We start from the raw sequence: 16161 nt of genomic DNA, 5'->3' as shown, positions 1-16161 counted from the left end.
GCCAGATCTAGGAAAGCCATCTCCTTGACCGCCTCTTCCGGTTCAAACAGCCAATCAGTTTACAGCTTCCGTCTTTACTTCCTAAGTTGCTCTCAAAGCATGGAAGTTACAAACACGAATGATTAGTCAGTCTCTGAAATCATTATCAAATTTATTATAATTTCACGAATTCAGCTTACGTTAACTCAAGACGTTAGTTGATAGGATTGGAACCTTAGTTATTTACTTTATGAAACATCTGAACGGCTTTTCTTTTTGAAGGTGAGTCAATCAAGACAAGAGCTATAAGTTTTAGGTGAAAGATGATGACCTGCATTTTTAAATTAAGTTATTTAAACTTGATATATTACAATAATAAATGGATATATATAAAATCCCCGCCGACAGCTATGCCAAGAGCTAAATTGCTAGTTAGGTGTATTTGTAATGAAATGTTTTCGGTTGAAAAAGCTGCCTTGCTTTTATTACATAGGCAGAGGTTTTGTATATCCATAGACATAGAATTACATATTGTACATAAAGCGCCTCTAGTGTAAAGTAAATTGCAGTATATTACACTCTTTTAAAGCCGATCTAAATATTGATTATACTAAGAACATGACTGATTAACTGTGTTTGCGATCATGAATTAACTTCATACAAAGTAATAATAATAATAAAAGCGCAGTGTACTGCAACATTAAAATGTATTATTTGCATTTATCAACTTTAGGCTATTGAGTGAAAATAAAATTTGTTTGCCTGAAAATGAGAATGAGAAAACACAGTTCGGGCTTGTGTTACCGCTTACCACAATGGCACAGTTTGCTTTCTAGAATACCTAGCAGTGCTTGATTTGAGTGACATCTGAGGAATTTGGATTTCAGATTGGCACCTTTAACTTTAACCTTTTCAACTCATTTAATTTCACTAGTCTTTCATATCTGATTCTGTCTTCAAAGGGTCACAAAAAGCTCGAACCAGTCCTGGCTGACTTGGGTAAGAGCTGAACCACGGCCTGTACAGGTCAAATCAAGCTATTACTGAATCATGCACCCTGCCAATGTGGCATCTTTGAATACCACAGCACTGAAATGATGCACATAATTTGAAAGAATCTTAAAGTTTATTTTTGTCGAAGTAACCTACAACATGAATAACATGTCCTAACATTTCCCAGAAGAACATATACTGCTCCCACCAGCTTCCTTTCTTCCCATAGTGTGTCAGTAGGTGAACAACACAAGAGAACTCAACCATTATGCAAATAAATACTTGATTTACCCTTGTACTTTTTCTTTTTCTTTGTGGTCAAATTCTGATGCTTATGTGCTCACTGAGGATGCCTGTATTCAACAGCAACACAGATTAAAAATCAGTAAGCTGCAATGCACATCTGTCATTGTTATTCCATTCTGTTTTTCATCAGTCTGCTACAGAGGCTTTTGAGTAAGAATGGACATAGGTAATCTTTCATTCTCCATCTGCCTCAAAGAGCCTTGAGTTCCATTTACATTTTTTTTTTCATCTCCCAACCTTTTGCATGTGCCAAGCTCTTTGACAAACACCTGAGTGTTTCCTGTCAAGGTCCCCAGTGATTCCCCAAAAAGAATCCATTTCAAGTTTTCAAAGTCAACATGAACAGTTCAACAAGTAGTTAAACACCTACTTATTGAGTTGTGATTGTCACGTGGCTCAGCCTGGCTTTTCAGATGTGACACAAGTAATATCTTATAAGATAATATAAGAAGACATTTTGGTCCCTGCAGGTGGCAGTGTGATATACCATAGTCTTACTGCTGTGTTGGAGATGGATGACTTGGAAGAACACCTGGGTCTTCACAAGCACTTGGTGGATGATGATGGCGACTCCTCAGACAACAGCTCGACACTAAGAGGGAAAAAGTTAAGACTCCCTCTGGTCCAACCCATGTTTGTAGGTGAGATGCACAGCTTGTACTATATACATTCTTCTGAACTTATTGCTAATGCGTTGGTATTCATCCTGAGTGTGTGTAACACATGTAAACACATTAATTTGGTTTCAGAAATCTTAACAAGGACTTACAGTATATTGGTTTTAAGAAATCTAGATACCCCACGTACGCCAGTGGAAACCAGGATAGCATAGTTTTTGATCCATATTTAAAAGATGTGAATAAGAAAAGATGATTGGAAATGGCTAAAAGCGAGGAGAATTTTTCCACTAATGTGCAAAAATAGATTTATATACACATTTTAGTTTGCTACAGCTTGTTTAAAAGACTTGGTGTGCGACTGGAAATCACATCTGAGCTGGCAAGGATTACAATTATGTGACTCTCCAGCTGTTTATTTCTGGACCAACAAACTGTCATCTTATGTGATATCATATCTGGCACTTTCCCAGACAGGATATAATATCCTATGTATTCATAGACATAACAGTTGTTCCTGAAGAACAACTCTTAGTCCCTCTTGTGGATGTCCACCACATTTGTTGTTTTTATTCTCTTTTGGTTGGATTAAATTTTTTTCTTTTTAATTGCCTTAGATAAAAAAGATAGAATCCTCTTTTTCTTCTTTCAAATTGCAAAATTAACATAATTTTCCTTTTTATTTTCCAAATATCAGTATTGGTACAAATCTAGTCAGATTTTACAACCTGTGGAACCCATTTGCTTTACAGGGAAATTAACTGTGTGACAAAATCTTATGTTTTTAGAGACAAAAAAGGAAACAGGATTTACTCAGAGTTGTAGAATGTGTCTGGAGCAGATAAGAGAAGCCATGCTGCACCATAGGTGGCAGGAAGCAGCAGAGTACATGGCATGCTACCCCCAAATACTGGAGGATAAAGCTTGTTACACAACAAAGCAGTATAAAGAGGTAAGTTTGAGAAAAATAGATACATTGTAAAAGGCCAAATATTCAACTTGTTTGCATTACAGGGATTTAGTTAAAAGAATAAAGATTGTATTTATTGCACAAAAAAGTATAAAGTATGAGTTACCGTTGGAAAGTTGAACCATGTTCAGTGTTGACACTCCATCCTCAGTTTTACCCTTCTTTTTGTAATTTCCACTCCAGCTTATTTGGAGAGCCAGCACTGAGATCCTTCACCACCATCCCAAGTCAACGATTGAGGACTACAACATCATCTATGAACGACTAAAACATTCTGGATTTAAACTTTACCTGAAGGTATGCTACGTAATAATAAGTTTTTAATTAACTTTTTACTTTAAATCTTATAAACGATTCATGTCTGTGTTTCTCAGGTTTCTCTGGAACATTCCTTCCACCTGATGCTTCAGGGTAAGTTTGAAGATGCAAAGCAACATCTCGCTGCAGCTGAAAGCTGGAGGTATGGGAAGGAGTCATCTGCTCAGATTCAGAGGACTAAACTGATCCAGGCTTACAGGAGCTTGCTGGATTTTATCATCTGGTCTGAGAAAAAGGTTGTGCTCTCCAACAACAGTAAGGGGATATACAGCTTCATACACTATAGGCATCCATTATTTACTTGTGTATGTAATATGCTCTTTGTAAACAATAGTGTGATGCTACGCTGCCACCTACAGGGTAGAGGAAGTAGCTGCAAGTGTAGTTAAGCAGCTGAAAAGCTGACTGTGAAGAATCTGTTGGTGTGCTATCTCTGTGTCTATGAACTGCTTATTTTTCTGTGATGTTTGACTATTTTATTTTTCAGACACTGTTGATGCACTTTCTGAGAATCAAAGCATGCATAACTACTTCAGACAAGCTTCCGTGAATCTTAAAGGGATTCTAAGTAATCCAGGCGTCTGGGATCCCTTCATCCTGAGTTATGTTGAGGCAAGTGCATGGTTTTTAAATAAAAAAAAATGTATGCTTTCAAAGCTGGGGTTGAAAATGAAGTTTAAAAAAGCCAGAGTTTAAAAAATGCAGTGATCCGCACAAGCAGAGAAATGCAGATGCTTTATTAATGCTAACTGAGCCTTGAACCCACTTTCACAAAAAATATAAAATATGCTGAAGGTCAAATAAAATTGTAATAGATGATTCAGTATGCTTGCTTTAATATAATAATATGGTATGAGATGTTTTTTTTCTCAATGTTTCTCTCTTTTTAAAATTGTGATAAACATGCTACTTGAGGATGGTCAGTAGTCACAGCAGTACAAAACACTACTGTTCATTATTGTTTAACAGGCTTTTATATGCACTTTTATAACCTTTCCCTCTTAAATTCAGCCCCCATTTCAGACTAACTGTTAAAGGCTACATATTATGAAAAAACACACTTTTTTCTGTCCTATAGGGCTTATTTTATGGGTGTCTGAAGTCACCTACTCAAAACCCTGGCACTTTGTGACGTCTTAGGTTTTACAATCCCTCATTTAGTGATCTATTCAGAGTTGCATTGTAAACATCACACTCCAGGCTTGGAGTGTAGATATATCCACCCTCCTCATCCTCATCTCCACCCAACTTCAAGGTTAAATCTTTTGTATTCTCTGAAATTACCAGTCAGGTATTTCTATGTTAGCTCAGAGTTCAGTTTGCTGTGTGTACAAGTGTGAGCTATCAGGCACCTTTATACAACAATTCAGTAATCTTCAATCTCAAAACAAGCAGATTTTGTTGAAACTTTAAACCCTAAAACTGGTTACCAAATGTAAATTCATGGGAGGAAAGGAGCTGTTGTACTTCTGTATTTGTGTGTTACTTTAATCAGCATAAAAAAGGAAAAGACCATCTTCTCTTATGTAGCTGTATTTTTATTTTGACAGATGCTGGAGTTCTATGAAGATTACGAGGAGGCTCTGAAAGTCCTGAATGACTATGCATTTGACAATAGTTTTCCACCCAATCCCAATGCACACGTGTATCTGTACAAATACTTGCAGCGGCATGGTGCTCCTCAGAAAAAACTGATACATGTGTTAAAGGTACTACTACACACTAACAGCACTGTAGCAAGTACAGTGTTGAGATTAAGCCATAAATTGTACATACTAGATGGATATTGCTTTTAAGTAACAAGAAAACCGAAGTGTTAAATACATTTTTTTTGTTACATTAACTTTGTTAAAATTGTAAATGTGTGTTCCTCTTATTAGTTTAATAATTAAGCATTCAGAAACCGTTTGTATCCAGTGTGTGTTGTTAACACTAAACTTTTTTATACTGCAGAATCTTCAGTTATTAGTCCCGAGCCACGAGTTGATGTTGGAGTATACCTCCCTCCTGCTTCAGTCAGGTAAAGGCAAATTTAATCTTAAATTACATTTTTAAGTTTTTAATATTTAAAAACTTTCTTTTTGTTTTGATGTTTTAATGCATTGAAATACTGTCAATAGTGTTGATTAAAATGATTTAATTTCAATGATTTTTTTTTTAGTTAACTTTAATTATTTATTCATTTATTTATTTTTAAGAAAAACAAAAGAACACGCAGAAAGCTTTAGGAATCGTTCTTGAAATGCTTGACTTTGCCTGCTGGAGGAACAACCTGGACGTGTGGATGTGTTTAAAGACCATTATTGACAAACTGCAGACAGAGTATGTTTAAAACACTTTAAAGTTTGATTTTTTTATGTGTTTTGTTATAATATATAATTATATAGTTTTGTAACAAAAGGATGTTGAAGCCTGTGTCTCCATTAAAATTTGTGCCATAACAGAGACGACTGGGAGAGCATCATCAGTGAAAAGATGACTTTGCGGAAAGAATGGTGGCCTGCACTGCACTTCACACGCTTCCATGCCAATAAAGACTCAGAGGAGAACCCTGAGCTCCTGGAAGTAAAGGCACCACTGGTTAAAATCCTTTGTCCAGGTAAGTAGATGTGCGTTATTAAATAAATGCTCCTGGAAGTTTCATAATAGCTAACTCCTGAATAAAGTGTGTAGATTTAATTTTGTTCCTTTTTTTTAAAGTAAAGCTACCACCATTCATGAAATGACTTGAGCATCAGTGATTGTTTTGCATTTATTTGCTTTGTAATTTGATGTAAACTCAATAAAAAACTCAAACTTACACTTGAAGTTTCTTTGAAGCTCAAGTGTGCTGCCCCTCAAACGTGAAGGCTCAACACAACTTTCCTGCTGTGCCTGTGGTGCTTTCTTTTTTTTTTTTCTTTTTCATCTGTTTCCTTCTGGGGTCGCCAAAACAAATCATCTGCCTCCATCTAATCCTGCATCCTCTGCATCTTCTTCTTCTTATACTAACAATCTACCTCTTTTACTACATCAATAAATTTAGATTTTGTCTTCCTCTAGGCCTCCTGCCTGTTAGTTCTTCAGCATCCTTCTACTGATATATTAAGTATTCCTCTTCTGTACATGCAAGCTATCTTAGCCTGGCATCTAGGATGCAGATGATGCAGGATTATAGGCTAAAACTTTTGCATCTTATACCAGATTTAAAATGCTACTTGGATAATCTATTAAACCACTGTAAAAATGTAAAAAGATCATCTTTGAGAAACTATTGATTTTTATTGCTATTTCAGTGCAATATTTTTTTTCCTTTCTGTAAATATAAATGTATTATTATGATGGTCTAATAGCTTTTAATAAAAGCACCTTGTACTCTGGATCCTCTTGTAATTTGACTGTTATTTTTTCTTTTTACAGACCGAACTCTGAAGTACTATGCTGAGCCAGTAACTCGTGGAAAATGAATGAGTGAGATACAAAAAAGCTGTCTTCAGTACTGTCTGCAAGCAAGTGAAAATGGCAAGACATTCATTGGGACGCTTCATATATGCACTTTATATTTGTTTTTTTCTACCAGTTTCTTTCTTTAAAATGATTTTAATTTACAGTTCACAGAGTTCACACAGTAATGTGCTCCCAGTCCTAAACAAAATCCTTCCATGTTGGATAAATTTTGCCTTTATCATGTCACCAGCTGGAATATCCACTATGTGGAGCTCTTGTGCTGTTCTTCGTGATGGGTTTTGCTCACCCAGCTTTGACAGTGTAGCTCTGAATGCCAGTTGTAGTATTGAGACAATATTGTAAATATTTTAATGAGAAATGAGTCTCACTCTGACCTTTAACTGCTGTGCAGAGGTGTATTAACATCAGTAGAGTGTACACCACACAAAACCAGGGGGGGTTTCTCCCTGTCATACTTCACTGTCATATCAAAGATTCATCACAGGCTATGAGCAGCATGTTTTCAGACGTGTGACTGACAGTTGGCAGGCGGCTGCTGCTCAGAGCTTTGGTATCAGTCCATTTTATGTCACATGTCCTTCAGTCAGTTCATAAATGACTGTGGTCATTTTTGTGTAAGTATTTTGTACAGGTTCAGTGTAACCAGCACTGTCAGGCGTTTACTTAAAGCTTCAACAGTGCACTGTGTTCTGCAATCAGGAGGCTCATTATTATAATGGAATTTTTACATTTTTTATAAAACTTGTTTTGCCCAATGAAATGTTTCTAATTGCATTAAATTGTTGTGAGGTTCAAATTCTGTTCATTACCTCAAGTCTTTTTCACCCAACCATGAAATAAAGTGTTGCATCCAGCCTGAGAGTCTTTGTAATGATTCTGTGCCGGCTCAGCACAGTGTTGGCCACGCAGCAGCTCAGTCAACTGAACTGTAAGTGTTGCTTTGCAGTCATTACATTACATAAACCAAAGCCCAAAGCACTTGCTCGAACACAGGAGCAGCTGGAGAAGGAATCTGGGAATAGACAACACATGTTTGAAAATTCACAACGATGGAGCAGCGAGGATGATTGAGTCAGGAGCTGGTCACTGCTTTGGACTGTGTCCTGCTTGTGACATTTTTAAAGCTTTTGAATGTGTTTAATCATCTACACAGATGTTGAGGCACTGTTGTGAAGTAACTCCTTCGGGAGTTTGGTTGGCAGCTCTGCTCTTGTACTCTGACCCAATCAAAGCTCAAATGATCAACTATCAAACTATTTTTCTCATTAAATGTTATTTATACAAAAGACCTGACTTTTTTTTTTTTTTTTTTACTTTCATCATCACACAACTGTTTGACTTCAGATGTTGATGTAATTGCCTATTTGAGATCACTGAGAGTCACAAACAATAGATATTGTCCCCAGTGACTTGAGTTGCTTCCTGAACCAGCTGCTCAAGTCTGAGGCATGTTTTGTTAAATCCTAACAGAGGTGATACAATGAGCAGATTTTATGTCAGCAGACACTCAGGCAAGACTTTCAGTTATAGTACAGCATACACTACCGTTCAAAAGTTTGGGGTCACTTTGCCATGGGATTCAATAGGGAAGGGACCCCAAACTTTTGAATGGTAGTGTATGTAATGATGTTTAATTTGACATACCCATTCGGGAAAATCAATTGAAGGTTATTTTATTAATTAACAATAAGAATGAATAGCTGTATAATGCTAATCCACCAATGTAATACAGCTGATGTTTCATCGTGCTTAGTGGCATTAATGCAAGAATTACTTAAAACGCAACCAAAAGTTGTTACCTAATTTATGCACCAGTCAATATAACATTCTCAAAGTCTTCTCCATGCTTTGGCCATATAATCTGTCATATGCAGAATCTGGACATAATGTTTCACACATGTCCAGGTTTCCATGCACATGTTGTCAACACAGCACAGGTAGGCCTGAAGGTGAGGGACAGTCATGGCAGACAGTGGCACAATAAGCTGTTTGGCTTTGGTAGAGAAAATTTAACATTTTTTTCATGGACACATCCCACATACTCAGCTCTGCTTCTCATCTAACAAACGCATTTCCTTACAAATGTGGCACTTTTTAAAAAGGAAATAAACAGGCTTTTTGATGATTTAAGATTTATTGTCATGAGGCATTGTCACAACAAAGAGATAATCAACTAAGCACCAGTTTCCTTACTTTTGTTTATATAGATGTTTGAAAAGGTAAAACATGGCACAGGACCACATATAAAATAGCTCCAGTTCAAATTAACATGTTATATAAGTGTAAAAGTTGGTAAACACTAATAAAGACCCCATAAATTAGATTTCATGGGGTCTTGAAGAATTGTAATGACTACAAACTATATATATGTAAAATTTTGTGCAGAAAATACTATAAATGGTTATTGAAACATCAAATTTGATTTCATGGAGAATTAGTTACTATAAGTTTTTAAAAAATCCATTTGTTGAGTTGGTAATGTTGGCAGTTTATTGTGGGAATACTTTGACGCACAACCCCACAAAATGTTTGTCATGAAACAGTTTCTGTTACACAAAAATGTTTCAAACACCAAAATTACTTAATTGGTTTTGTCAAAAAAATGTTTTCTGCTTTTGAAATAATAACATTTATTGGAAAATAAGAGTTCCCCATACAAAATGAATGGGTGTGATCACTGAGAAATTCCAACAAAATTTGCTCAAAATTGGAAAATGAGCTTTTTCCTTCTTAAAATATGTCTCTAGGCCAATTAGCTTTTGTGTGTGTGTGTGTGTGTGTGTGTTATAAACATGCCAATGTTAGGAAAATACCCCAATAAGGTACTGAAACTGAAAGTGAATATTTTTAACTCAACCACATGTTCAGATTTTTTATGCCATAAAAAAAAGTCACACTAATGCATGTGTTGTGGTTTTTCTTTTAGTAGCAGCGGTTTAAAACAACTAAAAAAGTTTCTTGTCAGTTTCCAGTCTTAGTCAGAATGTTGCACTAAGCATCTAGTAGTATAGATAATTGTAATGCCATCTGGTCTTCCCCAAAACAGGAGTATTTTTAATCTACAATAACTTCAGAACTCAGTGGCACAAGTGTTCTGTGGAGAACCAGCAGCCAGGATAACATTACACCAGTTTTAAAATTGCTACATCGGCTCCCTGTGCATTTCAGGATTGATTTTAAGGTTTTTTTAGTGGTTCATAAATGTCCTAATGGTCTTGGGTATTCTCATTTATCTTACCTAAAAATTATGAGCCATTGCAGACCCTGGGGGTCCTCTGGTGCCGGCCTTTTAGTTATTCCTAAAGTCAAAACCAATACTTATGATGAGGGAACTTATTTTATTTTATTTTATTTCATTTTATAGATTTTTTAGTTATTATTTTAAATACTGCTAATTTACATGGCTTTCTGTTTTTATAGTTTTGTTTTACCCAAGTACATATAGTTTTTGCAGTACTAGTAAAACATGGACAAATGTCAAATGTTAACAAAAACAAAACAAACAAAAAAACAACAAAAAAAAACCCCAAACATTTCAACAACCTAAAAAGAACAGACAAGAACATATGACAAGACATATCTTCCCTGGTCTTGACCAGGTAATGGTCTATGGTCGGCAATGAAGAGAGACCACATAATGTCATTCTGACAGTGTGAAGCCAAGCAAGTTACAATATTGTTGATAAAGAGGGGGCCCTGCAGAGAACATATGAGAATAGGAAAATTACAAAGAAAAAAAATGGACCTGGATGGACAATGACACATAGTGGCCGATACTGCTGAACTTAACTTTTGTCTTTACAAAAAATGTAAATGTAAATATGTATAAATAAAAAGCATTCAACCAAATGTTTAACGGGGACTTTAAGAATCCACATTTACCACCACAACCTGGGAGAATAACAATAGATACCGCAAGGGTTTCATCTGCTTCTAGTGGTCACTCAGTAGCCCCACTGGTTATGTCGGCTTGATCAGTTCTCAGTCTGTTTGACGCATTGATATATGTTCATCTGGAGGCACACCCCAAGGTTGCCATTGCACTGTACTGTAGAACCTATCAGGAAAAAACAATGTCTCTGTAGGCTCATCTGACGACTTTAACATGCCTGTTACAACCTTGTGTAGCCCAGAGAGAAATTTACTAAAGTCGCCAGCCTGACTTTATTGTGAACTGACAGGTATAATAATAGTTTTTGTAAGTAATCATGGAGGGATATTACAGACTTATTGTGTTTGCTGGTGAGGAAAAACACACAAACAGTGCAGGGAATGGTGTTTTAATTTTATGCCTGATATAGAAAGGCCTTGGATGTGTCTTTTTTGTGTGCAGTTGACATTAATTGAGTTTTTCCTTCTCTCAAAGTCTCTCTCTCAGCTTTCCTTGCACACAGACTCACTGCAGTTGGTGTCTCAGGGTCTCGCATGGTTGGTCTGCAGGGCTCTAAGGATTTGTAACCTAAAATCCAGACTTTCCACAGTGACACTGTGCAACATCACAGTAACTCTAAGGTATTTGAAGTGTGGTGAGGTTTTAGAGGGAGAGAAAATAAGAAAGTGTGATAATTCAGCCATGCAGTTTGGACTTAACATACAGATGTGTTCGCCAGTGCTGCATGCCACAAGCAGGAAGAAGATAAAACAAGAAAACACGATGCTAGAGTTGACTGAAGATCAAAATAAGAAATAAAAGGGAATTTAAAACATTGCATGATTGAAAATCCTACACAAGTCGGCTTTAAGTCTTCAGATCAGAATTAAAAGGCTTTGGTGCAGCATTGGCCAGCCTATAATGGGTGTCTTCCCATCCTATTGTGGCCTGTTTGAACAGCACAATAACAAAAAGCTTTTGACACATTTACAATATGGACAGCTGCTGAGACAAAAACTGCTGGAGGGGAGTCGATTCTTGTGGAGCTTCAGTGAGCCAGAATATATATATATATATATATATATATATATATATATATATATATATATATATATATATATATATATATGTATATATATATGTATATATAAAGAAGAAGAAGAAGAAGAAGAAGAAGAAGAAAATTCCCAAAATATCCTCTCATTTCTTTCTGTGAAGTTGAAAGTGACAACTGCAATACCTTTGTTCTGAGAGTGCATCTGCAAAAATAGCTTTTAATAATGTATTAGGAGAATAAAGACTGAGCTGATTTCAGCTCAGCAGCATGTGTGCAAGGACCTGCAGCTTTCTCTGCTGTGCACCGAGTAGAAGATAAGATCAGACTGGTGAACACAAACTGGCTTGGCTTCTAATATTGCTCTACTCATCCAGCCTGGAGTAAAATCTTAGAATGGAGTAAAAGCCATAGAATAAACAGCTTTTTCCTCTACATGCATAACACTGGACAACTACTTAAACAGGATGAATAGTCAGGACTTTTTCCTGGAAATGTTTCACACGCAAACAGTTGAAGAACTGCTGTTATAATGTAATGACTGTGAAATGCAAATGCCTTGACCAGCAGAGCATTTACCTGAGACTTTAGTTTCTTGAGTGCCTCAGTGTGATAATTGGCAATGCAAATGCTTTGACTTTCCTTCAAGCTCTACAGAAGCCAGCCAATTGAAGCAGAAGTGGAAAATAAAACCCACAAAGATAAAAAAAAAAAAAAAAATGGGGTGGGGGGAGCAGAACAGAATTTTTGGCGAGAATCAAATATTAAGACATGAATGACAGCTGTGACAGTGCGTCTCCATCTATATTGCATCTAGTAGGAAGGGAATATTCTAACAAAGGCAAGTGAGATACCACTGTGCCTCTACCATAAATGGGAACACAAATGTTTGAAGTCCTGGCTCCTGTCACTGTCTTGTGGTTGTGATCAAACCCTATTAAGCACTCAGTCGATTTAGTTGTGTGCATCAATAAAACTGCTGCTCCTAAATGAGATATCCTTATGTAACATGTCAGCCTAAAAAAGATGCATGTGAGGACAAAACTACTGGAAAAGAATCACCAAGGTCAATAGAATTATTAGTGATTGGAATATGAACATCCTTTTTGGAGTCCTTGGACAGAGTGTTGGAAAGCACTTCTGCAGAGGACTTCCTTGTTCTGTTTGGTTTTGAAGAGGTGTTGAAGGAATCTGGTTTTGTGACCTCAGGATTGGATCTCTACTTTTTGGAGATGATGTGGTTGGCTTCTTCAGGCCATGATCCTTAGGTCTCGCTGGATCAATTTGGAGCCGTGTGTGAATCAGTTGGAATGAGATTTAGCACCTTCAAATAATGGTCCTTAGCTGGAAAAAGATGGAGGGTCCTCTCCAGGTCAGTAATGAGTTCCTGCCCCAAGTGGAGGAGTTCAAGTATCTTGGGGTCTTGTTCACAAGTGAGGGAAGGATGGAGCGGGGGATCGACAGATGGATCATTGCAAGGTCTGCGTGGGCTCTGCATCAGTCTGTTGTGGTGAAGAAGGAGCTAAGCCAGAAGACGAACCTCTTGATTTACTGGTCAGTCTATGTTCTTACCCTCACCTATGGTCACAAGCTGTGGGTAGTGACTGAAAGAACAAGACTGGAATACAAGTAGCTGAAATGAGTTTCCTCCGCAGAGTGACCGGGCTGTCCCTTAAAGATAGGGTGAGAAGTTTGGTCATACGGGAGGGGCTCAAAGCAGAGCTGCAGCCCCTCTGCATTGAGAGGAGCCAGATGAGGTTGTTCAGGCATCTGGTCAGGATACCCTCTGGACATCTCCCTGGTGGGGTATTTCAGTCACGTCCCACCGGGAGGAGACCCTGGACATGCTTTAAGGCTTACATCTCTCAGCTGGCCTGGGAGCGCCTTGCGATCCCCCGGGGCGAACTGGCAAATGTGGCTGGGGAAAGAAAAGTCTGGGCTTCCCTGCTTAGGCAGCTGCCCCCACAACCTAACCCAGGATAAATGGCAAGAAAATGGATGGATGGAATATGAACAGGCACTGCGATGGACTGGCGACCTGCCCAGGGTGTAACCTACCTCTTATCTATTAGCCACTGTGATAGACCCCAGTCCACCCATGACACTGCATTTGAATGAACGGCTATAGGCAAAGAATCGATGGGTAGATGAAACATTAACATCTTAATCAAAATGTATGGCATTTCATCCAATAGTCTTTGCTTCAAGTCAAAGATGTTGGTTAGAATTACTGGCATCTCAGAAATTTAAGCCTTTAAGCTGAAGTAATTTTTCATGATTTTCAGCAAGACTGAACAGCAAGGCTTATTGCTGACAAGTCATAAACAGTCCATCTTTTCCTTTTTAACCTTCTCTGTTATTAGTTGTGTGCTTTGGGACATATTTCTGCTAAAAAAAAACTGAAATTTAGTTGTCTAAATACATTCCTGAGATATCAGAGTTAGCCAAACAGCCCCACGGCATGAAAGAGTCTTCACTATATACTGTACTGGAGCCACCCTGTTCTTTTACTTTAGGTGGAATTTTCTCACACATGACCATATTAATGCATTGCATTCCATCTGGTTCTATCTGTCCACCAAACATTGTCACAGAAAGACTGTGATTCACCAAGTTTTTGCAACCATTAATTTTGCCTTTTTGTACTTTTCTTTCTTGGCTTCCTCTAATAAAGCCCTACTGTTCTGTTGGTAGTTTAGTTTAGGAGCTAAAACCACCACTTCTAGTTGCTCTAAGTCAGCCTAATGCTCTTTAGATGCCTTGTGTTCAATCTTTGCCCACTGAATTCATCAACTTTTTCATAAGAATATTCTTTCACCAGTTTTGTGACACAAGTCACTGTAGCCCATTCCTGCAGGGGGCACTCCAGCAGTCTGCAACATAAAACCTCTGCATTAGAGCCTTTCAGTCTTAGCTCTGTATAATTACTTTAAAATATTTGATCCAAATTTGTTTCATCTGTGGATGCTTAAACAACATTTTATAACCTCTTTACTCAGAGGATTCCCATGATGCAGTAATTTATTTATGCTCTTTTCTTGCCCTGTCAATACATTTTGTCACTGCTACAAGGAATGCTAATAACTGGTTTTCAGTAAACTTTACAACCTTCAGTATTTCTATATCCTTTTTTTTTTAAAAACATGAGGAAAACATAATGGATATTTCTCTTACTTGGGAGGTGATATCATCAAGGTAATATCATCCACCAACACACCCACACACTTCTGTCTGCTGTACACTTGTTGCTGTCCTAGTGTGAGTCCAAGTAGGCTGAATAATTCTTTCAAACAATTCTCTGAAAGTCTGCAGGTTAGCTGCACAGACCACAATGACTCATGCAAGCATATACTGTATGTGCCCACTGACTCAAGTTGTCCCCACTCATCTGTAGTTCTTTGTAATGAGCGACGGATAAGTAACAAGTTCATCCTGACCTAAAGAAGATGTGTTTGTCAGTGCACTCTCTCTTCATAAAGAGGGGGTTATGTGGTTGGAAAATACAACAAAGTCCGGAACATTATGTATGAATGTGGGAGCTGGAGAGCATGACCTGATCTGTCTGTCTACTTCTGCATTTCCGCCTTTACTCATTCCTGTCTCGATTAGCACTTCCTCTCAAACCCCAGTATGTCTGCATGGTCGCTAATGGAGGTAATGTGACTGAACTTTTTACTACTGAGCTTTCACATCAGTTAAAATTGTCATACAAATAATTATTGCATGGAGGCTTACAGGTTATTAAATGCATTATTGGAAAAGCTTTTAACCATATGAGCAAATGGTGGAATTACAAAAGCTAAAGCTGATCAGGTTTCCATCATGCAGGCTTTAATAACAGTCTTTGGAGGCAGATGAATGATTCAGGGCTTTCTACAAGTGTATAAAAGTTAAGCAAAAAATGTTATAGATAATATATTATATTGTTAACATTATTTGTAGCTGCTCTACATGAACAGAGAAGTGATATAGATGACATTTTCCTGCCAGGAACAAGTACAACTGCTTAAGTGATCTGCAGCTGCACTCTTCTTCACCAGAGGGTAGACTCAACAGCTCAACACGTTTCCACTACCAACTGTTTTTCATCAGCTAAATGACTTTTTAACACAGAACAACTGGTATGATGTCTTTCAGTCAGGTTTAGACAGCAACACAGCACAGAGACTGCTCTGGCCAAAGCGATTAATGACACATGTTTGAATACAGACAATGGAAAAATGTCAGTGTTAGTCTTACTGGACCTCAGTGCTGCATTTGATACAGTTGACCACAATATACGGTATAGCTTAAAAGACAGGAGAACTAGGTTGGCCTCTCTGGCACTGCACTACACTGGTTTAAAATGTATTTAGACAACAGAAAGTACTGTGTATCAATAGAAAACTTTACATATGAGCAGACAAGAATTACATGTGGAGTTCCCCAATGTTCCATTCTGGGGCCTCTTCTGTTTAACATCTACATGCTCCCACTGACATAGGTCATAAAGAAAAGCAAAATTAGTTACCATAGCTACGCAGATGATGTGCAGATATATATTACAAAGTCTCCAGGCTCTTGGTAAATGCATTGAGGAGATTAATGACTGAAAAACCACCAACCA

At 37.5% G+C, this 16161-nt stretch overlaps 1 protein-coding gene across 3 annotated transcripts; it reads left to right on the top strand.

Annotated features, from left to right (window-relative positions):
• The first annotated feature begins 97 nt into the window (after positions 1–97).
• Positions 98–7484, top strand: taf1a (TATA box binding protein (TBP)-associated factor, RNA polymerase I, A). Of its 3 annotated transcripts, XM_041976486.1 has the most exons (12): positions 98–261; positions 942–978; positions 1749–1919; positions 2684–2847; positions 3049–3162; positions 3240–3438; positions 3671–3795; positions 4734–4892; positions 5137–5203; positions 5382–5505; positions 5628–5782; positions 6583–7484. In XM_041976486.1, the coding sequence occupies exons 3-12, from the start codon at positions 1790–1792 to the stop codon at positions 6627–6629; spliced, it is 1284 nt and encodes a 427-aa protein (XP_041832420.1). In that variant the 5' UTR covers positions 98–261; positions 942–978; positions 1749–1789; the 3' UTR covers positions 6630–7484. The 3 variants fall into 3 exon arrangements, with proteins under 3 accessions (XP_041832420.1, XP_041832419.1, XP_041832421.1); XM_041976485.1 differs by lacking the exon at positions 942–978; XM_041976487.1 differs by lacking the exons at positions 942–978; positions 6583–7484 and having other exon boundaries at positions 5382–5461; positions 5628–5776.
• Positions 7485–16161: the final 8677 nt, after the last annotated feature.

This window comes from Melanotaenia boesemani, chromosome 22 (genome assembly GCF_017639745.1).
Source record: "Melanotaenia boesemani isolate fMelBoe1 chromosome 22, fMelBoe1.pri, whole genome shotgun sequence".
NCBI classification, from domain to species: domain Eukaryota; kingdom Metazoa; phylum Chordata; class Actinopteri; order Atheriniformes; family Melanotaeniidae; genus Melanotaenia; species Melanotaenia boesemani.
The sequence above is the reverse complement of the archived record's forward strand: the minus strand, read 5'-3'. Positions and strand labels throughout refer to the sequence as shown.

Bases quoted from the DNA above. Each gene is read 5' to 3' on its own strand.
- taf1a (XM_041976485.1), top strand. From the start codon at position 1,790: ATGGATGACTTGGAAGAACACCTGGGTCTTCACAAGCACTTGGTGGAT. The intron at 2,848-3,048 runs GTAAGTTTGAGA...TTTCCACTCCAG, and splicing joins CAACAAAGCAGTATAAAGAG to CTTATTTGGAGAGCCAGCAC. The intron at 3,163-3,239 runs GTATGCTACGTA...TGTGTTTCTCAG, and splicing joins GATTTAAACTTTACCTGAAG to GTTTCTCTGGAACATTCCTT.